This window comes from Anabrus simplex, chromosome 14 (genome assembly GCF_040414725.1).
Source record: "Anabrus simplex isolate iqAnaSimp1 chromosome 14, ASM4041472v1, whole genome shotgun sequence".
NCBI classification, from domain to species: Eukaryota; Metazoa; Arthropoda; class Insecta; order Orthoptera; family Tettigoniidae; genus Anabrus; species Anabrus simplex.
The window spans coordinates 80,494,206-80,519,396 of NC_090278.1; the positions used below are offsets into that span (position 1 = coordinate 80,494,206).

At 42.4% G+C, this 25,191-nt stretch overlaps 1 protein-coding gene across 1 annotated transcript in view; it reads left to right on the plus strand.

Moving 5' to 3' along the window:
* Nucleotides 1-3,252: 3,252 nt before the first annotated feature.
* Nucleotides 3,253-25,191, plus strand: part of LOC136885745 (protein takeout) — a 45,068-nt gene continuing 23,129 nt past the window's right edge. Inside the window, exons 1-4 of the mRNA XM_067158480.2 lie at nt 3,253-3,434; nt 8,145-8,237; nt 15,825-15,972; nt 22,861-22,994. Coding sequence (XP_067014581.2) covers nt 3,281-3,434; nt 8,145-8,237; nt 15,825-15,972; nt 22,861-22,994 — 529 coding nt within the window. The 5' untranslated portion in view covers nt 3,253-3,280. The remainder of the gene's footprint in view (nt 3,435-8,144; nt 8,238-15,824; nt 15,973-22,860; nt 22,995-25,191) is intronic.

Here is a 25,191-nt window from a genome sequence, read left to right on the forward strand (position 1 = left end):
TGGCAACTGCGTTTCGAGATCGCACTTTGCCGATTTATTTATTTATTTATTTCGTGTCAGAGTGTTGAAAAACTTAAAATATATATAAGGTATTATATACAAAAAATCAATGTACATTTTATGTCACAAAACGTGTTTCACACAATGTCTGTCCAGAAATGGGCAACAGAAATTCCCTCTTCAGTTGCTTGAATCAAGTCTTGAAGTGTACAACGAACAGGGCAGGGATGACAGTCATACAGGTGTTGGGTAGTTTGTTGCTCCTCACAATCGCAGAAGTCTGACTGATCTCTCAGATAACCCCATTTTTTAAGGTTATCCTTGGATTTACCTACTCCACTTCTCAAACGATTCAGTGCCTTCCAGGTTGTCCATTCCAAATGATGACCAGGGGGTGGAGATTCAGAAGGCAACATCCAATCAGAAAGATGCTCCATTTTTGCTCGCCACATATCACAACGTGCTGTTCTTGCTGGTTTATCCAGAGCCTTGGAGACATTGGGGAAACTTTTCCTGGACTTCAGGATGGAGGTCGATGTCCAAATAACGGGTGATTGCTTGTGAGACCAATCTTCGATCTCTCTTGCCTTGCAAACACTTCTCGCCGTATGTCTGGAGGAGAAATACCAGCCAGGCAGTAGAGTTTGTCAGTGGGAGTAGGTTTCAGACACCCAGTTACTATTCTACATGTTTCATTAAGGGTTGTATCCACCCGCTGACTGGGCTGACCTGAACCGTACAGGACATGCATATTCAGCTGCAGAGAAACTCAGAGCAAGAGCTGAGGTTCTTAATAAAGTTGGATGGGCTCCCCATTTGCTTGAGCCAAGTTTACGAAGGATGTTATTTCGGGCTGAGACTTTCTGTCCAGAGTTAACACAATGTTTCTTGTATGTTAAGGTCCGGTCTAAAGTGACACCCAGGTACCTTGGTGTAAAACAATGCTTCAGTTCCTTACCCTCCCACGTCACGCACAGCCTCTCGATTTCGAAGATGAAATGCACACACTTGAGTCTTAGTCGGGTTTTGCAGTAGCCGGTTCTTCTGATAGTACACTGAAAGTTCCTTAAGTGCATTTGAGAGCTGCATTTCAGTGGTTTGAAAGTCGTCACACTGGACAGCTAAAGCCAGGTCATCGGCATAAATGAAGCTTCTTGTAGAGGAAGTCCTTGGCTGGTCATTCGTGTAGATGTTAAAGAGGATTGGCGAGAGGACACTGCCCTGAGGAAGTCCATTCCGTTGATCCCTCCACCTACTGCACTTTCCTTGAAACTCAACAAAGAACCGGCGATTCTGCAGGAGAGTTTCAAAATCTTCGTGAGACCATAGTCTCTGGTGAAGTTATAGAGCTTGGTGATCAAAGTTCTATGATGCACTGTGTCGTACACTGCTGTAAGGTCCACGAATACCACTCCTGTGTTGTTACTTCTTTCAAACCCATCCTCTATGTGCTGAGCACCTGTGAAGTGCAGTTCCTTCCGGATCTAAAGCCCGCCTGTTCTGGAATAAGATGTTCATCTACTTTAGATGTGAGACGCTCAAGTAGGATCCTCTCAAATATCTTATATAGGTGACAAAATAATGATATTTGCCTGTAGCTCTTAGGATCTAATGGATCCTTACCTGGTTTCAAAATAGCCATCACTCGAGACTTCCTCCACACCTTCGGTATCTGTTTACTCTGCAGGCAATAGTTTAGAAAATCAACAACCCACTTCCTTGCTCTGGAACCAAAATGTTTTATTTGTTCCACTCTCACATCATCCAGACCTGTAGCCTTCCAGAAGTGTTGAAAGACTCTGCCGATATAAGTCGGCAAAAGCTTCCTGTCAGTGACTAGGAGGCCAGCGCTCCAGCGGCATTATGGTGAAACTTTCCAATTACAGCTTTATGCTAGGCCAAAGCCTACTAGATCCCTATGTAACATTCTCCATACCTCTAAATCGGCCAAAACGTCAATTTAGAAGGAAAACCGTGCGGAGTATAACACCCGCCGCTACAGCTTCGTCTAGATTGTTCTTATTCTTTTTACTGCGGGCATGTCAAAGTTAGCCCCTAGCTTGACATAAATATATTGAAACTTTTACTCCCTCAAAGGTTCACTGACCTTCAAAACAGTTACCAAGTCACTGTGAGGACTGAGACAGAATTAACTCCTGTGTCAGGATAAACGTAGAAAGCATGTAATACAATCATACTTTCATTTTCTCATATCATTAATTACTGCACGACAGTGGAACTCATATCTTATTATTTCTTTTTTTGCTAGTTGCTTTACATCGCACCGACACAGATAGGTCTTATGGCGACGATGGGATTGGAAAGGCACAGGAGTTGGAAGGTACATCCCCAGCATTTGCCTGGTGTGAAAATGGGAAATCACGCAAACCATCTTCAAGGCTGCCGACAGTGGGATTCGAACCCACTATCTCCCGGATGCATACTCCAGCCGCGTGCCCCTGACCGCACGGCGAACTCGCCAGGTCAGATATTAATTCGGTCTCATTAAATTAATTATCTAAAATATAAATATTACCTATATATTTCTAAACTCTTATGTCCGAAAATCTGGTGGGGCTAAGCCCTTTAGTCCTTAATGACGTATCGTGCCTGATACTTAGCCTCTGTATGTCAATAGCCTTAGAATAAAGAAAAGAATACTTTCAAGGCAGATTGACAGGGTTTATAACATACCCCTTGATGTCAAGTGCTGCCTGCTGTCATTTATTGATGGATACAGTACTTTTGCATCCATCTCTTGGCACAGGTCAGAGTAAAGTGTAGCTTCCACCGAAGTCCCAGTCAACACCCATGGCTGTGACAATATGGAAGCTGCTGGGGTATGGGTAGTGCTGAGTATTGACATTCAAAGCATGACTATTGCTTCTGAGTGTTATGAAAGGTGTTGCTCATAGGGTCAGTCGTGCTGCAATAGTACTTTCTGACCCAGTGGGGAAGGCAATGGCAAACTACCTCACTCCTCATCTTGCCTAGTACGCCTCTACCATTGCTACCATTGGTTTTTGGGGTTTCCTTATAACCGCATAACTCATGGTGCTATTTGAGGATCCAACCAGCCTCTGGGCTGATGACCTAACAGACAGACAGACAGACAGACAGACAGACAGATGTCAAGTGTCAAGGAGCTAGGTCAGCATTCACACAAAAGAACGGAGCGAATACAGGGAAGTGTGTATTGTGGTTCAAGTGTCTGTCTTGCAGAAGGAAGTAGTTAACCTTGAGACCGGGAAAGGAAAGTAGGTTTAATTAGTCGTTGGGGATGTGGTCAGGTCTGGCAGGCAGTTGCTCCACAGAACACACGGACTTACAGACTCCAAGCAACATGTTGGGACACAGCTCGGCAGCTACTACAGTGCTCTTAATAGTAATACCTACACTTCTTCTGCTTCAAGACACTTCAGCTCTTAAAGCTGGTAAGTACCGGAAAAAATAATTAAATACGTTAAATTCTTAATCCAGCTGTTCAAGTTCTCAGCTGCTGGCTCATATAATAATAATAATAATAATAATAATAATAATAATAATAATAATAATAATAATAATAATAATAATAATAATAATAATAATAATAATAACCAGTCCATAGAGAGGTTTGATGCAGCTTTCCATGTCACCCTATCCTACGCTAAACTTTTCATTTCTACGTCATTGTTGTAACCTACATCTGCCCTAATCTGCTTGTCATATTCATACCATGGTCTGCCGCTACCGTTCTTACCACCTACACATCCCTAATTTACCAACTGAACAAGTCATGGGTGTTTTAATACGGTAGGCCTATGTGTCATATCATTCTATCTCTTCTTCTCTTCAAATTTAGCCAAATCAATTTTCTCTCACCAATTCGATTCAGTATCTCTTCATTCGTGATTCGATATACCCGTCTCACCTCAGCATTCTTCTGTAACACCACATTTCAAAAGCTTCTATTATCTTTCTTTCTGAGCGAGTTATCGTCCATGTGTCACTTCCATACAATGCCATGCTCCAAACGAAAGTCTTCAGTAATATTTTGCTTTGCTAGTGGCTTTACGTCGCACCGACACAAATAGGTCTTACGGCGACGATGGGATAGGAAAGGCATAGGAGTTGGAAGGCAGCGGCCGTGGCCTTAATTAAGGTACAGCCCCAAGCATTTGCCTGGTGTGAAAATGAGAAAGCACGGAAAACCATCTTTAGGGACGCCGACAGTGGGATTCGAACCCACTATCTCCCGGATGCAAGCTCACGGCCGGGTGCCCCTAATCGCACGGCCAACTCACCCCGTAAATATTTTTCTAATTCCTACAGCATTGTTCGAAGTGAGCAATTTACTTTTCTTAAAGAAAGCTCTTCCTTGCTTGTGCTAGGCTGCGTTTTATGTGCTTATTTCTGCCAGCATTAGTTATTGTGCTACTCAAGTAACACTATCCATCTACTTCCTTTAAGACTTCATTTTGTAATCTAATATTACCTGCGTCACCCGACTTCGCACGACTGCACTCCACTACCTTTGTTTTGGATTTATTTACTTATTTATTTTTCTCTTGTACTCCTTACCCAATATTCCGTCCATACCATTCAGCAATTTCTCCAGATCTTCTGCAATCTCAGCTAAAATAACAATCCCATCGGCAAATCTCAGGGTTTTGATTTCCTCTCCTTGGATTGTGATTCCCTTTCCAAATTCTTCTTTGATTTCCTTTACTGCCTGTTCTATATAAATATTGAAAAGGGTAGGGGTGGGGGACAAATTGCAGCCTTGCCTCACTCCTTCCTGGATTGTGGCTTCTCTTTTCAAAACTTTCGATTCTTATCATTGCAATCTGATTTTTTTTTATAGATTGTAGATAATTCTTCGTTCTCGGTACCTGATCCTGAATAATAATAATAATAATAATAATAATAATAATAATAATAATAATAATAATAATACCGGGCGAGTTGACCGTGCGTTTAGGAGCGCGCAGCTGTGAGCTTACATCCGTGAGATAGTGAGTTCGAACCCCACTGTCTGCAGCCCTGAAGATGGTTTTCTGTGGTTTCCCACTTTCACACCAGGCAAATGCGGGGGCTGGACCTTAATTAAGGCCACGGCCGCTTCCTTCCCACTCCTAGCCCTTTCCTATCCCATCGCCGCCATAAGACCTATATGTGTCCGTGCGACGTAAAGCAACTAGCAAAAGAAGAAGAAGAAGAATTTCGAGAGGGTTTTTTATAGCTTGGTGTAGCCCTTGTAAGGCGGACCCCCTCGACGACGGTGGGCGGCATCTCCCAAGTGTAAGAAACTGCGTGTTACTGTAGTGGAGGTTAGTGTTGTGTGTTGTGTATGAAATGCCACCATTTAAGGTTATAATCTGGAACCCGGGACACTCTGAACCGAAGAGGACTACGGTCACCATTTAGGCAATAAGGCGGACATTCTAGATCAGGGTTGGTCAACTTAATACCCATCGAGGGCCAAATTTAATTTAAGAAATCTGTCAGGTGACAGATTTCCTATCAACTGTTTACCATGCCATTTCTTAAATATTTTGGAAACTGATCGAACATTTCCTTTGATAATTTATTCCAATAAATGAACATTTGCCTCAGTTTGTCCTCTAGAATTCCAACTTTATCTTCACATTATGATCTTTCGTACTTTAAAAACACAACTCATGCGTATTCGTTTACTAACGTCATTCCACGCCATCGCTCCAGCGGCAGCTTGTAATCATACCACTTACAAGGGGAGGTCGCTGTGTGGTTTCCTGGAAAAGTGTTCAAACCTTGAGGGTTTCTCCTTCATAAAACAAATATGTTACGTCTGTTCGAGCGTTTTTGCCAATGGGCCTTATTTTGTTCAAATTTTCATCATCATCATCTGTTTACCCTCCAGGGTCGGCTTTTCCCTCGGACTCAGCGAGGGATCCCACCTACCAATGATGCAATCGCCGCGTAAATTCAGCCACGCCCGACTAGAGCGAAGCATCAAGTCGGCAGTGATTCAGCTGAATGTATTAAATCTATGGCGCTAGAGCGCGCACTAAGTCTTCAAAACGCTCGCTGCACCGCCAGCTACACGACAGGCCGAGTCGGCAAATCTGCCGCCTGTCGGCGAGCACCGCTCTGTCTGTTTCATCCCATCTGATACAATAGAAACATGCGCCGACTCGGCTGCCTACTCGGCGAAAACCGCTCCGTGTGTCATCAGCCTTAAGTTAGGTACCATCCCGGCATTTGCCTGGAGGGGAAATGGGAAACCACGGAAAACCACTTCCAGGATGGCTGAGGTGGGAATCGAACCCATCTCTACTCAGTTGTCCTCCCGAGGCCCCGTTCCAGCCCTCATACCACATTTCAAATTTCGTGGCAGAGCCGGGAATCGAACCTGGGCCTCCGGGGGTGGCAGCTAATCACACTAACCACTAGACCACAGAGGCGGACTTGTTCAAACTTTAACGTTTAAAATCTACCTTCCAACTTTTGTAGTCAAAATCCAGCAGATATATCCGACTTGTCTCAGTGGCGTAGTCGCTAGTGCGTTGGCATTGGCAATTGAAGTTTCCGACTTCGAATCCAACCTTGATCTTTTTTTTATTTTTATTTTCCTTCCTTTTTCTTTCTGTATTATGTTTTTGATCTTTCCTTTTTCTTTCTTTCTTTCTTTCTTTCTTTCTTTCTTTCTTTCTTTCTTTATCTGTTTACCCCCCAGGGTTTCTTTTTGCTTCGGACTCACCGAGGGATCTCACTTCTATCGCCTTAAGGGCAGTGTCCTGGAGCGTGAGACGTTGGGTCGGGGGATACAACTTGGGAGGAGGATCAGTATATCACCCAGGCGGCCTGACCTGCTACGATGAACAGGGACGTTGTGCAGGAATGGGAAGATTGGAAGGGAGAGACAAGGAAGAGGGAAGGAAACGGCCGTGGCCTTAAGTTAGGTACCATCCCGGCATTTGCCACGAGGAGAAATGTGAAACCACGGAAAACCACTTCCAGGATGGCTGAAGTGGGAATCGAACCCCCTTCTACTCAGATCACCTTACGAGACTGAGAGGACCCCGCTCCAGCCCTGGTACCAACATTTAGTGGCAGAGCCGGAAATCGAACCCGAGGCTTCGGGAGAGGCAGCTAATCATTCTAACCACTACACCACCGAGGTGGTCCTAGTCTTACTTCCGGTTTAATATCGAACGTATCTAACATTTCTCCCATGCATTTAACTTTGGACTTCGTGTCTATTGTATGGTTACAAATGTTTTCATGTCTAAACCTTGTTATTTCTATATCTGGAATAGTAATTCAGGATAACTGTGCCCTAGGCGTTTTTGAAATCAACAAATACGCAGACTAAATTTTTGCTACAAATTCTCTGATTCTAAGGATTAGCTTTAGGTTCAAAATTTGTTCTGAACACGGTCGGCGTGGTCTGAATCGTGCCTGATAGTCGGCGATTTTTAGTTTTAGTTGTTGTTGTTGTTGTTGTTGTTGTTGTGCTTTCCCCGTGGTGTAGGGGTAGCGTTCCTGCCTCTTACCGGAGGCCCCTGGTTCGATTCCCGTCAAGGTCAGGGATTATTACCTGGACCTAAGGCCTGGTTCGAGATCCACTCAGCCTACGTGATTAGAATTGAGGAGCTATCTGACGGTGAGATAGCGGCCCCGGTCTAGAAAGCCAAGAATAACGGGCGCGAGGATTCGTCGTGCTGACCACACGACACCTCCTAATCTGCAGGCCTTCGGACTGAGCAGCGGTCGCTTGGTAGGCCAAGGCCCTTCAAGGGCTGTAGTGCCATGGGGTTTGTTTGTTTGTTGTGCTTTATAAAGAAGAATTTCGTATGAAACTGATGCTATACTGTATAGTGAGATTCCTCCGTAGTTGTTTACATCTGTTCTGTCTCCCTTCTCGTGTAGCGAGTAAATTAATGCATATTTCCAGCCTTAGCGGATTTGTTCTGTTTGCCGATTGTCTTGCACGATTTTTGTGATTGAATTTGTAGTGTTTGGAACCACTATTTTGAGGACTTTCGCTATGATTCCATCTTCATCCAATGCTTTATTGTTTTTGTGGTTTGGTCTATCTTGCGCTTTCTTCTTCGTCTGATGGTAATGAATTTGTATCGTTTCTTTGCTCTGTTTTATATCACATTATTTTTCATTTCCAGGTGATTTCTTCAAAGTATGTCGTCGCAGTGATCCCAAGCTGAACGATTGCATTAAGGACACTATTAATGCCTTGAGACCTGCGTTAAAGAAAGGTAAGAATATATATATATATATATATAAATAGGGTCAGGTTCTCAAAAACGGCCACCAAAGTAAATTCGTATATTTTATTCGAAGGTGAAAAGGAGTACAAAGACAAATTAAAGTGGAAATGAAAGGTACATAACTACTAAATGTTCAGTGTGCAGGAATTCAAAACAACTGTATTATAAATGAATTTACTTGCACTTATTTAGGATCATTGCAAAACGGCCGTATTAGAAGACAGTCTTGTAAGACGGCCGTCTATGGAAAATTCTGTTTATGAACACTTTTCACACACAAAATCTTTTACACTATGTGTATTTGCACATTTCTCATGACACCACATAGTGCACTTCACACAACAAACCCAGATTTGCCCGTCGTGGTCTTCGCTGAAAAGTCCATCATAATATCCACACCTGCTATCATCAATGTTTCGTGCGGATCCATTTTTAGCTTTCGGGTTAATTTTCGCCATTTTCTTTGCTCTTCGTTCTCTTATGTGTTATGAGAAAGTCAAAATTGTGGCTTTTTGACTTCTGCCTGTATTGTTCTTCCTTGGTACAGAAGGCGTAGGGCATAGTTGCTGCAGCTGCCAGGTTGCCGGCCGTGTTACAAGACCATACACTTCCAAATAATTCACGACCTATCTCACATATGGCAGCACTAATCTACCGTAACGAACTACGCTTCTCTTCACTGAAGGCCATGCTTTAACAGGCAATGTTCACTTTTTATAATTTATAACTCATACTGCTACAGTGAATTATATTTCAAGAACACGAAAAATAAAAATGACTTCGTCAGACTTAACCTTTAGAATGTGGATGTTAAATATTCACTCGTAGAAAAGCACAAAACAGACATGACAATAGCAGACAACTGAACGGAAGCCGAACAAGTATGGCAATGATTTTAACACACTCTGTCGGGTTCCTCTTCAGATAGGAAGGCGGTAGATTTGAAAGAACGAAGTGTGGCCGTTTTACAAGACTTGACCCTAGATAATTATGAACTATAGATGTATTTAACTAAATCGTTTTCTCTAAAATTTGTGGTTCTAACTCTACCGTCGGCTATTCTGAGAATGGTTTTCCGTGGTTTCCCATTTTCGCTTCCAGTCAAATGCTGGGACAGTTCCTGTTCATAGGGCACAACCGATTCCATCCACCTCCTTACCTAACTTCATTCGACTTTCTTTTCCTTCTTCTACTGCTTTCCCCACACTTGCGGGGTCGCGGGTGCGAACTGTATCGCACATGTAGATTTGGTCCTCTTTTACAGCTGGATGCCCTTCCTGACGCCAATCCTGTATGGTGGGATGGAATCAATCTGCGATATGATGCTCTTTTTTTTCTAGTTGCTTTACGTCGCACCGAGATAGATACGTCTTATGGCGACGATGGGACAGGAAAGGGCTAGGAGTGGGAAGGAAGCGGCCGTGACCTTAATTAAGGTACAGCCCCAGCATTTGCCTAGTGTGAAAATGGGAAACCACGGAAAAACATTTTCAGGGCTGCCGACAGTGGGGTTCGAACCTACTATCTCCCGAATACTGGATACTGGCCGCACTTAAGCGACTGCAGCTTTCGAGCTTGGTGATATGATGCTCATATATCACCATATTATAAGGAGCTGTCGTGGTTCCAACTTCAACAGCGCAGTGAACTTCTACAGAAAAGACTTTCCACTAACGCGGTTCAAATCCCGCTCGCTCCATGTGAGATTTGTCCTGGTAAAAGCGGAGGCGGGGCACGTTTTTCTTCGGGTACTCTGGTTTTCCCTGTACAGGCTCCGGTCGTAGGTTATTTCAGTCAGTGTGCGATACAGAGTTTGGTAAACTGTTCACCACAGAATTAGTCGGCCAAAGCACAAGATGACCTGCAATTTCAAGGGAGTTTAATTACTAGAAGAAGATCATCGCGTGATGCCTGGGGAAGTCAGAACACCAGAACCCATCTCGCTTTTTATTCAGCTGGACAGTCGTAATATTTACATAACACCGTTTCTTGTTGCTAACAAGAATTTCTATCGATGCGATAACAGTGTTTCGTTTTCAGCGACCTGCTTTCTCCCATCTTTTTTTTCTTTTTTTCTGATTCATGCAGGAACGCCAGATAACCTGATTCCATTTCTTAGGTTAATTCTTGTATAATAACTAGATATACGTGTACAGTTATCGCGAGTGACAGATTCATGAAAAATTGTTATATTGTTCATAAAACAAACAAATTCTGTTTTAAGCCTTCCTAAATCGAAAATTAAAATAATTTGACTCTCGCGAAATACTGTGTTCTATACGAAATTCAATATTTTAATGCAAAATTCTGATTTCTTCTACGAAATATTATTTTTCTCCATGATTTTAGAGCTTGTTACGTAACATTTAATACTGAAATACTGAAATCATTGTCTTTTTTTTTCTTTTACAATTAGCTTTACGTTGCACAGTCACAGATAGATTTTATGGCGACGATAGGAGAGGGACGGGCTAGGAGTGGGAGGGAAGCGGCCATGGCCTTAATTGAGGTACAGCGTTTGCCTGGTGTGAACATGGAAGCGACTGTAACCGCACGGCCAACTCCTTCGATGAAATCATATATTTTATTGCTACGAGTTGAAGAAGCCGGTTCCGCGGTGTAGGGGTTACGTAGCCGCCCTGAGGCCCCGAATTCGATTCCCGGCCAGGTTAGGTATTTTTACCTGGATCTGAGAGCTGGTTCGAGGTCCACTCGCCATATGTGATTACAACCCCTGAGAAGCTATCTGAGGGTGAGATAGCGGTTCCGGTCTAGAAAGCAGAGAATAACGACCGAGAGGATTCGTCGTGCTGACCACATGGCACCTCGTAATCTGCAGCGGTCGCTTGGTAAGCCATGGTCCTTCGGAGATGCTGTGCCATGGGGTTTGGTTTGGTTTTATGAGCTTAAGGACAAACTGACTGGGTCAGCCGGGATTGGTGGTGGTGATTATTAAAGGAAGTACAACTCGGTCCGCCTCTGTGATGTAGTGGTTGGTGTGATTAGCTGCCACCCCCGGAGGCCCGGATTCTATTCCCGACCCTGGCACGAAATTTCAAAAGTGGTAGGACTGGAACGGGGTCAACGGATTAGAGATGGTTCCATTCCCACCTCAGCCATCATCGAATTAATTTTCGGCGATTTCCTGCTTCCCCTCCAGGCAAATGCTGGAATGGTACCTAACGTAAGGCCACAGCCGCTTTCTTCCCTCTTCCTTGCCTATCCCTTCCAATCTACCCATCCCCCCCACAAAGCCCCTGTTCAGCATAGCAGGTGAGGCCGCCACACTCCAGGACACTGCCCTTGAGGTGGTGGGGATAGGATCCCTCGCTCACTGAGTCCGAGGGAAGAAAACAACCCTGATGGATAAACAGATGATGAAATGAAATAAAGTACAACTGGGCAACCATTTCTCTATGAACACTAATCAGAGGGAAAAAACGGAACGGATCCGACACTTCGAAAAATGAACGTATCGGCTAAAGAAAGAAAAGGGCCACGTAGGATGTGAAAATATCAGACTCCCTACGCCTCGAATGTTCTAATACCGTCAGGGTTGGAAAAGAACAAGAGTTGACCAAGGGAGGTCGGATAGAATTCATGAAAGTGGTACCTCTTAGTAGCCTATACTCGAGCTCCAAGCAGGTGGTGAATGTGTCATCCAGAGGAAATACTCCACTAGGAATTAATACATAATGTTCTTCCATTCATGGAATGAGACCCAGCAATTAAGCTTCAAGAAAGAATATTCACGGTCTGAAGGAAATATACTATTCCGGAGTTAAATAATTATAGTATTTAGAAGGTCTGGGGAAAGTCTGAATGGTATGTTCAGGAAATAACGTGTTGTGGTATTGCTATGTCTTTATTAGTATCCCTTTCACCTGTATAGTACGGCTGACAGTTCAGTGCATCCTGTGTTCTACATTGTGCAATAGAACTCTGTTACAGTTGGCAAGTAGCCATAAAGTACGTTTAACATATCTAGATGGTATAAGACCCTCTTCTTCTTCTTCTTCTACTTCCTGGATTTTAATATAAATATATCTTACGGCTGAGGGTCATATGAAATTAACGAAACAAAATGTGTGATGCGGTGTTGCCTAACGACCGTGCAGGCTGTGATGTGAAGTATTGATGGATGGCCATGACTGGGAAACATATTATCGAAGAGAAGCGTTAGGTACAGATGGTACATGTGATCTTGCAGGCTGTGATGTGAAGTATTTATGATGGCCATGTCTGAGAGACATATTATCAAAGAGGCGCGTTAGTGTACAGATGGTTGATGTGATCTTGCAGGCTGTGATGTGAAGTATTTATGATGGCCATGTCTGAGAGACATATTATCAAAGAGGCGCGTTAGAGTACAGATGGTTGATGTGATCTTGCAGGCTGTGATGTGAAGTATTGATGGATGGCCATGACATAGACATATTATCAAAGAGGGGCGTTGGAGTACAGATGGTTGATGTGATCTTGCAGGCTGTGATGTGAAGTATTTATGATGGCCATGTCTGAGAGACATATCAAAGAGGGGCGTTAGGTACAGATGGTCGATGTGATCTTGCAGGCTGTGATGCAAAGTATTTATAATGGCCATGCCTGAGAGACATATTATCAAAGAGGGGCGTTAGAGTGCAGATGGTCGATGTGATCTTGCAGGCTGTGCTGTGGAGTATTGATGGATGGCCATGACTGACAGACATACCGTATTTACGCGAATAATACCCGCACATTTTTTACAAAAATTTGAGGCACGAAATTGGGGTGCGGGTTTTATTTGCGTCAATGTTGGCTATTCTTTTTCAAAATCAGCCTTCCTAAAGTTAGGGTGCGGGTATTATTCGCGTAAATACGGTTACGCGAATAATACCCGCACTTTAAAACAAAAATTTAAGGCATGAAATTGGGGTGCGGGTTTTTTGCGTCAATGTTGGCATTTTTTTTTTCTTTTCCAAAATCAGCCTTCCTAAAGTTAGGGTGCGGGGATTATTCGGTGACGGGGATTATTCGCGTAAATATGGTATTATCAAATTGGGGCGTTAGAGTACAGATGGTCGATGAGATCTTGCAGGCTGTGATGTGAAGTATTGATGGACGGCCATGACTGAGTCAGACATAGGAGACTCCTTTTATCAAAGAGGCCTCAATTCATCACACTCTAGGGTGATGCTTATTTCATTCGAGATAGTTTCACAGGTCCTGAGTTAGTCTCCCTCTTTCAATGCACTGAATACTACACTTGTCGACTCCAAAATCCATACAGATAACTCCCTGTGGGTGGAGGCAGTAGAATAACACCCACGGAATCCCCTGTCTGTCGTAAGAGGCGACTAAAAGGGCTTCAGGGTTTCTTCACTTGAGACCGTGGGTTGGTGACTATGGGGACCTTAGCTGAGTCCTGGCATTGCATCCACCTACGTGTGGTAGGCTCCTCACTTTCATCTATACTGTCCGCCCTCCCTTGGTCAACTCTTGCTCTCTTCCGACCCCGAAGTTATTAGGTGACGAGGCGCAGAGAGTCTTTCATTTTTACGTCCTTTGTTGTCCTTGTCTTTCTTTCGGTACTTTCATTTTTTGAAGTGTCGGAGTCCTTCAAATGGATGGTTTCCTAGTTGTACTTGCTCTTGAAACAATAATCGCAACCATTTTTATGACAGTGATGGCATACCATGGATGTGTTCTGCCATGAGGTTGATGATGGTGATTAGTTCGTCGGGCGGAGACTTTAAGCTTCGAGCAGACCTCTTCATATTCTTCGACAGGAGTAGGCTAAGTACCGACACGGTATTGCAGCCCCTCCATGCCCCGTTATCATCTCACAACCAGACTCGCAGGTCGTCCATGGGCGTCAAATGGAGAGATCTTCACTAGGCGAGCCGAAAATGTCTACGGACACTCCCGACACCAAAAAGAAACCCATACGCTATATAAATATACTAGCAAGTTTACCCGTGTTTCGCTTCTACATTGTATAAGGATTTCTACCTAAATTACTACACACGTTGAAAGATTTTATTAAATTGAATGCCTCTTAGCGTTACTCGAGAAACACCGCGGTGAGGTCTCCATAGGGTGTTTCTCATGTATATTTTGGGTTGGGCAATTTTGATCATAATGGCAGGCCCACTTGTGTACTGCCAGTAACAATTGAGTTGGAGAATTTGCATTATAATAGCAGGCCCCCTTTCGTACTTCCAGTCACATTCCAGTTGTGGATTATTTATTATATTGGCAGGTCCCTTATCTACTTCCAGTGAAAATCGAGTTGTGGTATTTTCATTATAATGGCAGGCTTCCTTGCCTAATCCCAGACACCATCGACTTGGGCAGTTTTGATTATATTTGAAGGCCTCCCTTTGTCTGTAGCCAGTCACAGTGGAGTAGGAAAGTTTTCATTATAATGGCAAATCCCTTGCCTACTGCCATTCATAAAAGTGTTGAGAGTTTTGATATTAATGGCAGGCACCGTTGTCCACCGACTGTTACAATCGACTTGGGGATTTTTCATTATAATGGAAAGACCCCTTTCCTACCGCCAATCGCAATTGAAAAGGGGTGTCTTCATTATAACAGCAGGACCCCTTTCCTACTCTCACTCACAGTCGCCTTGAGGAATTCTCATTATAATGGCACGGCCCCTTTCCTACTGCCAGTCACAGTCGATTTGGGGAGTTCTCATTATATTGGCAGACCCCCTCTCCTACTGCCAGTCACGGTCGATTTAGGGAGTTCTCATTATAATGGCAGGGTCCCTTTCCTACTTTTTTGCTATTGGTTTTACGTCGCACCGACACAGATAGGTCTGGATAGGAAAGGGCTACGAGTGGAAAGGAAGAGACCGTGGACTTAATTAAGGTAGAGCCCTAGCATTTGCCTGGTGTGAAAATGGGAAACCAGGGAAAACCATCTTCAGGGCTGCCTACAGTGGGGCTCAAACCCACTATATCCCGGATGCAAGCTCGCAGCTGCACGCCCCTAACTGCACGGCCAACTCGCCTGGTCCCCTTTCCTGCTGTCAGTCACTGTCGACTTGGGGAGTTCTCATTATAATGACAGAGCATCTTTCCTAAAATGTTAAACATTTGATTGTTTTGGAATTTATTCCTTGGGTACAGTGTAAAAGCTATAACTTTGCCAAATGTCAATTTTCTACCTCGTCTGTCAGACTGTGTCCGCCATCTTGAACCCAAGGTTTGAAACTCCCTAGCCTGACCCTCTCGGAGAATTTTGGTAAATTTATATTTTTCTAGAGATCCTGAGATCATCAGCTTCTCTGGTAGAGAGTTTAAGTGTTTAACGTGCCGCAAGGTGCCTCATACATCATGTTTATTTTCATGTTTATACCTTTATAGATTGCTCCAAACCGACTTCCAGATATATAAATAATTATTGAACTTTTTTCTTAAAATTTATCATGATTGGTATGTGGAGTGTTACCGTGCCACTACTTCTGAATAACACTTCCACCCCGTTTCAAATTATCTTCCTGTTTCGTTATTCTATCAGTTATTGATGTGAAATATATTTAATTCATTTCTCGCTATTATCTCTGTTTTGTTTTCCTCACAGGTATCTCCGAACTGAAGATCTCCTCAGCAGAGCCCATGAAAGTACCTAAAGTGCAGGTCTTCCAGGGTACGGGTCCAGTCTCCATAGACTCTGTGTTTACTGACCTCACCATCCAAGGCATCACGCAGTACGAAGTGAAGTCTGCCAGGTATTGTAAGGTACAATGTACAAGTAGGCCTACGGCACTGCTCAGTGTGAAGGTGGGCGAAATATTACTGAGTGGCTAAATAGATGGTTGATTAACTCTTATCCCCATTCAAATGAAGCAAGAAAGCCTTTTACGTGATTGTGGATTTGTGGGCAGGGCCGAATCCTCACCTTCTTGGGTGTGAAGAGAAATGTCTGGTGGTATTTGGCATTCGCCGATCATTGGGGGTAAATGCTGTTTAAAACTGGAGCCAGAACACTTCTTTGGGGCACGTCGGAAACTGTTGAGTGTCTACCACGGTAACTAGAAATAGGTGTCACGAGACGAACACGCAGTAGACTGGCGTAATCGTGACGTCACTGGACTCTCCCTCCCATTACACTACGCATTGTTTTGCTCGTTTATGTCAGTCTATATACTCTTTGGCATCAGTGTTTTCATTCAAAGCAGTAAAGTTCCGTGCATTGCTGTTCGTTTGCGATCTGCACATTGTTTCTTTAATTATTTCATTACTTTCGAAGTCTGCGAATGTTTTAAAACTCGTGAATTCGTGTGTGGAGTTCGTAAGTGAATTCCAGTGCATATGTCGTGTTTGTGCTGTTAAAATGCCGTACTGTGCTGTACAAACCATCCTAATAACGCAAAGAAACGGTAAGTTGTCATTTTACAGTTCCCAAAAGACCCAACTCTGCACAAACAGTGGGCAGATTTTTGTAAAATAAAATATGTTTTCAAACTCTAAAGTCGCTTTCTTCCCCCTGATTTGGAAATGATTTATTTATTTTATGCCTTTGTACGTGGCGAATTTTGGGCTCACAGCGCTCTCTTACACTTAACTACAACATAAAGTGCATAGTCAAATAACTTGAAAAAATAACATTAACGGTCTCTAGGAACTACCTAAATTTATGGAGTAATATTAAAACAGATTATAATTGTTATTTTTAATGATTAATATTATCTGGCCTATCTACATCCCCTAACAATAGCTCTAAATCATACTTGCACTCATACAAACTAACATTCATACAAGCTGATCACGTATTTAAGAGGAAATCTCGACAAGACCGTGTAAATGAGACTGTTGAAGTGCTATTACGTATACTGACAGGGAGTGTGTTCCAAAGCCTTGCCCCAGGCACTAGGAAAGAGTGGCTGTATACAGATGAGTGATTAAATAAATGGAAATGTGTGAAGGGTAGAAGTCGACCTGGTATTATGTTCATGGATAGATGAGAGGAAGTTAAAATGTGATGATAGGTATTCAGTTGTAGATTCGTTCAGAAGTCGAAAAATTAGTATCGTAGTATGTAAATTTCTAACTTGATCGATTTTCAGCCACGATAGCTTCTCATAATAAGGGGAAATAAGTGTCCTAAAGTTCAAAGAAAATATAAATTGTATGCAAGAGTTCATAGTTTCATAGTTTGTTCTGCAGTTGCATCGGTTAATACGACATCACAGTAATGAATTATTGGAAAAATGAGAGTGTGGAAGAATGGATTGTTTCATTTTTAGGGAGGTGAAGAGATGCTTATACCTTTCTGCAGTTACTTGTTATATGGTCATTCCAGTTTAATGTGTCATTCATGACAACGCCTAGATTCTTTTTACAGACTTCTGAAAAGGTATAGCTTCACCACAGAGCATGAGATTAGGCTGTTGTGTGATAAAGTGTTACGCAAGTGCTGAAAAAAGGGACAGTTCCTTCCCGAAAGATTCCCACACTTTCTGTGTCAAAGGAAAATTCAGAGAGAAATACACGAGCATAGGGCACTAATATTAAATTCTTTCAAGTAACTGGGAGCTGTAAATATTAAAATATCCGGTATACTGGAACACTTGAATGGGTATTTAAACATATTAGCAAAAGGTTTCAGTAATCTGGCTTTCAAATTAGATCTGCAATACTTACAAAAACACACAAACAAAATAATAAATCCAATAGTTTTATGCAATATGTCAGTGGTTTTCATGTGACAACGTAAATGTCTTTGTGATAAGGAAGATAAACGGGAGTAAGCTACAGCGCCAGGCAGACTGGAGTCCACTGACGTCACATGCTCCAGGCCGGCTGCACGTGACACCTACCGTCTCTCGAGTTACCGTGGTGTCTACAGATAAGCCGAAAAATGTGTTCGCTTATTTCGACCGCTCCTTAACTGAGCGTAGTTTCTGGAAAATTGGGTTGTTACACTCGGCGGGTTCCCCTTGTAACCCACGTGCAGATTTAGAAACACTGTCTCGCAAAGCCCATTCGAATTCACCCGGGAAGCGATCTGATTGGCCCACTTCAGATGCTGATAAAATGTCAATGACGCGAGATTTTGAATTTTTTTTTTTTTCATATTTATTATCAGAATAACCAACTCTCTAGCTCTCTCCCGGTTTACGTTGAGCTGAACACCCTGTATTTACCTGAAACCTTCTTGAAAGTTGAAATAATGACTGATCATACCAAATCGGCAAAAAATACAAAATAATACAAAATAAAAAGGTTGTATTATTGTTTGTTACATCATGGAATGAATTTGTATACTAGTGAGCAACATCCTAATGCAAAGGGAGAAAAAGATGACTTTTCAACAACATACGCCCCGAAGTTATCAATATTTGAGTGTCATTTATTGAAAGTCATAGGCCTATTCATGGTCATCAGCTTTTGGCAAAAGTGTGTTTTTTGTTTGTTTGTTCTTTTTTGGCCACTAGTTCTTACACAGTATAGAAAAATTTGAATGGGACACCTTGAGGTGGCGTTACCATAGTTACGGCTGGCCATTAGCGTCCAAATGCGGGGACTTTGCTTTTTTTTTTTTTTGAAAATATCTCGGGAACGGTTAAAATTTTGTTTTCGTACTACAACTTGAGTATTTTCACTTTTTGCCTTATTAAAACATGGAGTTAAAATTTGAATTTGATAATATAACTACCTCTGCGATCCGTCCGATTGCTTCATGCGCCTTGATGTAAATGTTGGTACTGATCAGTGGAGGCGTGTAGATTTGTTTAACGAACAAACTTCATTTTGCTTTCATAGACCACGGTATAATAGGTTTAACAATTAACAGCTGTGAATATCACCGTTATTTTTTTCCGCAACTTCGTGCCCAACTAAGGAGCGTGATTAAACTTATTTACCTCATGAATTTGTCTCCTTTTCTTCCCAGAACTTCTTCATATCTCCAATGTTCTTATTATTCATAAGGTAAGAGTATTGAATACAACTTCTACAATTAAACATTTTCAGTAATGACGGTTACATTTGATGTTTTCTGTTTTGATTCCGTTTATATTGTCATATCACTGTATTCGAATCAAATAATACACAGTGGATTCTGTTTGTCTAGCCGTTTTCCTGTGAGGTTAAAATAAAAAATGAACTGATTTATTTTTAACTTTTGTGTACCTAATTCCAAATACATACGATGTTTGATGCCAAAATTTGAAGTCACGGACAAAATTCTAGTTATATAGGGTGTTTCAAAAGTAGGGGGCATAATTTCAGGTATGTATTGGTTACATGTAGACAATCAAAATAGTGCATAACAACATGTGTCCGGAAATGCTTCATTTCCGAGTTATGGAGTTCACAAAACTGAACTTTACCGGAACGTTTCTCTTCCACAAGTCATTGTCATTACAGAAGAAGTTCAAAATGTCCACCTCCTGCTTGAATAGAGACCTCACATCGATGTCTCATTGACCTGCGAACACGATTCCAAACTCCAGGAGTATTGCGTATGTCCTCACACGATGCCACAATTCGATTCCGATGGGTTTCCACATCAGGATCCACATCCATCGATCAGGAAATATTCGATCTATGTCAATGAGGCATCGATGTGAGGTCTGTATTCAATCAGGAGGTGGACATTTTGAACATCTGTAATGACAATGACCTGCGGAAGAAAAATGTTCCGGTAAAGTTCAGTGTTGTGAAGGCCATAACTCGGAAATGAAGCATTTTCGGACACATGTTGTAATGAACTATTTTGATTGTCTACACATAACAAATACATACCTGAAATTATGCTCCCCCCCCCCTTATTTTTGAAATACCCTGTATAAAGTACTCATCATATTTAGGGCCAGCCTTCCATTTCTTTCAATTTAACCAGTCAGTTTTCATGCTCTGGCTTATCTGCTGTGTATTGTTCGGCAGATGACTTCCTTTACATCTTCCTTCCTTGAGAGCTTACTCTACCAAACACCCATTTCTGCATGTGATTCCGCCGTGTATTGCCAGATTGCTCTAGTTCTTCTCTGTTCTGTGAATGTATCTGGTGTATCCAATGGTTCGGACAAAGTTTTTCGTATTTTATCAATATAATTGGTCAGACTCGTTGAATGTATCTGTCCGTAGAAAAGGGGAATTTCGAAAAGAAGTCACAATACAAGGAGAGGAAATCAAAACACTGAGACTTACCGATGTTAATTTTATTTTATCTGTGTCTGCACAAGATCTGGAGAAATTGCTAAATGGTTATGGACACAGTCTTGGGGAAGGAGAACAAGATGAAAATAAACAAATAAAAATATAACGGAATGCATTCGAATGAAGTCAGATGATGTACGGCGTATTGGATTTGCAGTCGCTTAAGTGCGGCCAGTATCCAGTATTTGCGAGATAATGGGTTTGAACCCCACTGTCGGTAATCCTGAAGATGGTTTTCCGTCATTTCCCATTTTCACACCAAGCAAATGATGAGACTATACCTTAATTAAGGCCACTTCCGCTTCTTTCCCACTACTAGCCTTTTCCTATCCCATCGTCGCCATAACATCTATCTGAGTCGGTGCGACGTAAAGTAACTAGTGAAAAAAAGAAAAGAAAAATCGTTTCCTAATCTAACACAGATAGGTATTATGGCGACGATGGGATAGAAGAGGATAGGAGTGGGACGGAAGCGGCCGTGGCCTTAATTAAGGTACAGCCTGGTGTTAAAATGGGAAACCACGGAAAACCATCTTCAGGGCTGCCGGCAGTGGGGTTCGAACCCACTAGAGCGCGAATACTGGATACTGGCCGCACTTAAGCGACTGCAGCTATCGAGTTCGGTATTAGGAAATGAGATCTTAAAAAGAGCTAAATGAATATTGTTACTAACTAACGATGGTAGAAGTAAGGAGGACATAAAATGCAGACTAACACAAGCAAGGACGAGCTTTCTTAAAAAAAGAAATTTGCTCACTTCGAACATTGATATAGGGATTAGAAAGATGTTTTTGAAGACTTTTGTCTGGAGCGTGGCATTGTATGGAAGTGAAACATGGACAATAACTAGCTCATAAAGAAAGAGAGTAGAAGCTTTTGAAATGTGGTGTTACAGAGAATTCTGAAGGTGAGATGGGTAGATCGAAATGCGAGTGAAAAGGTATCGAATGGAATTGGCGAAATTTCACGGAAAGGAGAGATAGAATAGTAGGACACATCTTAAGACACCCAGAACTTGTTCATTTTATTTTTGAACGAAGTGTAGGAGCTAACAATGGTAGGGGTAGACCAAGGTAGGAATATGACAAGCAGATTAGAGCAGATGTAAGATGCAGTAGTTATGTAGAAATGAAAAGGTTACCACAAGATAGGGTGAAATGGAGATGACCCTAAAAAATAATAAACAGCAGATGTTTTACCAGAGATCTTTTACATGCCAAAAGTATCTTTATCTCATCCCTTCAAAATTCCAATTATCTCTGCGGTGTTTGAACACGCTATCTTGGAATCCGGAGGCCGACACTCTATCACTGATCCACAGAGGGAACTTTATGATACCTCAATGAATCAGAAAGAGAAAATACACTAGAGTATCGTTAATCCGAAAGTCCGGTTAATCCGAACTAAAATATTTATTTTTTTAAAAAAAATTCCATATTGAAATGAAGAAACTTATTATAGAATGAAGATTTACTTGCATTTTATTAGTCATATTTTATTAGAATAACTTAATGTTATGTAAGGAGACAAGTTGTAACCTAGTTTTAGTCGTTTTCTCCTCTATGGGTTCTTAACTACCGTACTGTAATTTTGTACAGTGTTTTATTAACGTAACTGCTAAAGAATGGACATTTAAAATTGCAGTATGTACTATATTGTAGAAACTATTTTCCTCACATGGTTGAGACGCTGGCTTTCTGACCCCAACTTGGCAGGTTCGATCCTGGCTCAGTCCGATGGTATTTGAAGGTGCTCAAATACGTCAGTCTCGTGCAATAGATTTACTGTCACGTAAAAGAAATCTTGCGGGAGAAAATCCCGGCACTTAGGCGTCTCCGGAAACCATGAAAGTAGTTAGGGGGACGTAAAAACAATAACATTATTATTAGAAGATATTCTCCGGTTAATCCGAAAAAATTAGTAATCCGAACACACTCCGGTCCCAATTAGTTCGGATTAACGAGACTCTACTGTATTATCTTCCTACAATACTTTAGCTCAGGGCCTCTCAAACGCCGAAAATCTCACGCGTGCAGATAGAGGCGCAAGAGCTCCGTGCACTGTGCATCGCTGCCGCTCGGCATGCCTCGGATCAACGCTTCGTCTCTGGGCTACTCGGCTAAGCTCGGCTCAACTCGCCTATGCTCGGCTCAAGTCAGCTTGGATTTGGAGCGCTACGGCGCAAGTGGGGCAGAGGGAGACAGGCGGAGCGAGCGAGACAGGCGCGAGGAAAGAGAGAGACAGCGCTATTGCTCCAAATCGAGGAGTGGGGGGGGTCTGCACTCTGGTCAACCAAGCCAAGTCGTCTCTTGCACCGTGCACAGTGCATGCACCACGCGCATGCACCCTGAGGGGCCCTGCTTTAGCTCAAAGAAACACATTAACACTGTAATGGTAATGAAATGGTTTCTAAATATTTCCTAATGTAGCCTACATGTTTTATCATGTTTCAGTGCTGATGTTGATAAGTACCGCGTGGACTTCGAAGTGGCGTTACCTTGGATGTACATTACTGGTAACTACAATATCAGCGGCCAGATCCTTGTACTACCCATCAGGGGAGACGGCGACAGCTGGAGCAACTACAGTGAGTACAGAATTAACTTGATAAGCCGTTCTCCGGTATTGGAGACTTAATAAACAGTTGAATATATTTCAGTCATCAACCCCTCATTTAAAAGCAATCAGTTATGAGGGTATTTAAGGGTTGTAGAAAAGATGTCAAGGAGAGGGCATATAAGTCTCTGGTAAGACCACAATTACAGTATGGTTCCAGTGTATGGGATCCTTACCAGAACTACTTGATACGAGAACTGGAAAATATCCAACGGAAAGCAGCACAATTTGTTCTGGGGGATTCCCGACAAGTTTTACAAATTTTCGGCTGGGAAGACTTGGCAGTAAGGAGACGAGATGCTCGACTATGTGGTATGTTCCGAGATAGCAGTGGAGAGATGGCATGGAATGTCATTAATAGACGAATAATCTTGAGCGGAGCTTTTAAATGAAGGAAAAATCATAATATGAAGATAAAGTTATTATTCAAGAGGATAAATAGGGGCAAATATTCATTTATAGGACGAGGTGTGTGGGATTGGAATTAATTATTAATTTTCCAGTCAGTGACGGGGTTAGGGATGGAATGAATGAAGCCCCATCTAGTGGCGAGGATAGGAATTGTGCCGGCTGCCGAAGCCTGTCGCACTCCTCTGGGGCAATGAATTAATGAGTGACAGATGAAATGAAATTATATTGGAGAGTGTTGCTGGAATGAAATACGACAGGAAAAACCGGAGTACCCGAAAAAAAAAACTGTCCCTCCTCCGCTTAGTCCAGCACAAATCTCACATGGAGTGACCGGGATTTGAACTAGGGAACCCAGCGGTGAGAGGCCGACGCGCTGCCGCCTGAGCCACGGAGGCTTAATTATCAAGGGGAAAATGATCGATAAATCGAAAAATTTTCAAGTTATTTGAAAACTTTTAAGAAAAAGCTAGGTAAACAATTGATAGGGGATCTGCCACCTGGCTGACAGGCATAAATGATGATGAACATCTCCATCCGACGGACGAATCACCATCAACCGCGTCATTTTCCCTTCACACTATACGGACACTGCGGGGAGGTCTGGAATTTAATTCAGGCTTTTAGGACGCAATCCTGCGTTTAGAAATTGTATAGCACCTCGTCTACCAATATTCTCCAAGAACGGGACTCGAACCGGGTAACCACGGTGTCAGACAATATATCAAGATCCCGGAGAAAAAACAGACAAGTCAATTTTTTTATTTTTTTTATTTTTACATAAACCTACTAAGGTCAATGCTCTCTATCCTTTGACACTTTTCGTCGTAAAATTGAAGAAATAGCCTCATTTTACTTCCAGATTATTCAAGAATACTAAACAGTCCACGGTAAGAACCAGATAAGTTGAGTTATCTTGTTAATATTCTGAATATTTTTTAATAAAATCAGCTGCAAACAGATCAGTCAGCTTGTCGTAAGTGTAATATATTTTGTCTGGTTACTGTGGACGTGGCTCAGGTGGCAGCACGCCGGCCTCTCAGCGCTGAGTTCCCTAGTTCAAATCCCGGTCACTCCATGTGAGATTTATGCTGGACAAAGCGGAGGCGGGACAAGTTATTCTCCGGGTACTCCAGTTTTCTCTGTTGTATTTCATTCCAGTAACACTCCCCAATATCATTTCATTTCATCTGTCATTGCCCCACAGGAGTGCGACAGGCTTCGGCAGTCGGCACAATTCATATCCTCGCCGCTAGATGGGGCTTCATTCATTCCATTCCTGACCCGGTCTAATGACTGAAAAGAGACTGTCGATTTTCACTGTGGACGTAGACATTGTCTTGTAAATGAATTATTGGCAGTGAATTTACACAGCTATTTCCCTAAAGAAGGCGGTACAGGCATGCTCGGTTCGCCCGGAAGGACGTGGGTTCGAATCCCCATCAGGAAGTCGTAAAATTTAAGAAACGAGATTTCCACTTCCGGAGGTGCATATGGCCTTGAGGTTCACTCAGCCTACACCAACAATGAGTACCAGGTTAATTCCTGGGGCCAAAGGCGGCCGGGCGTGGAGCTAACTCTACCCCATCACGTGCACCGGTTAATAATGGTGGAAGGCTTTACCTTCCTCTCCTTCAAGGGCCTTCATGGCCTGTACGGAGGTGTCTTTGTCTTTTTTTTATTTCCCTAAAGAGAACTATTTAATATTACTAGTTAACAGTACACAGATGTGACTTACATGTTTTCATTTTTAAAGTCAA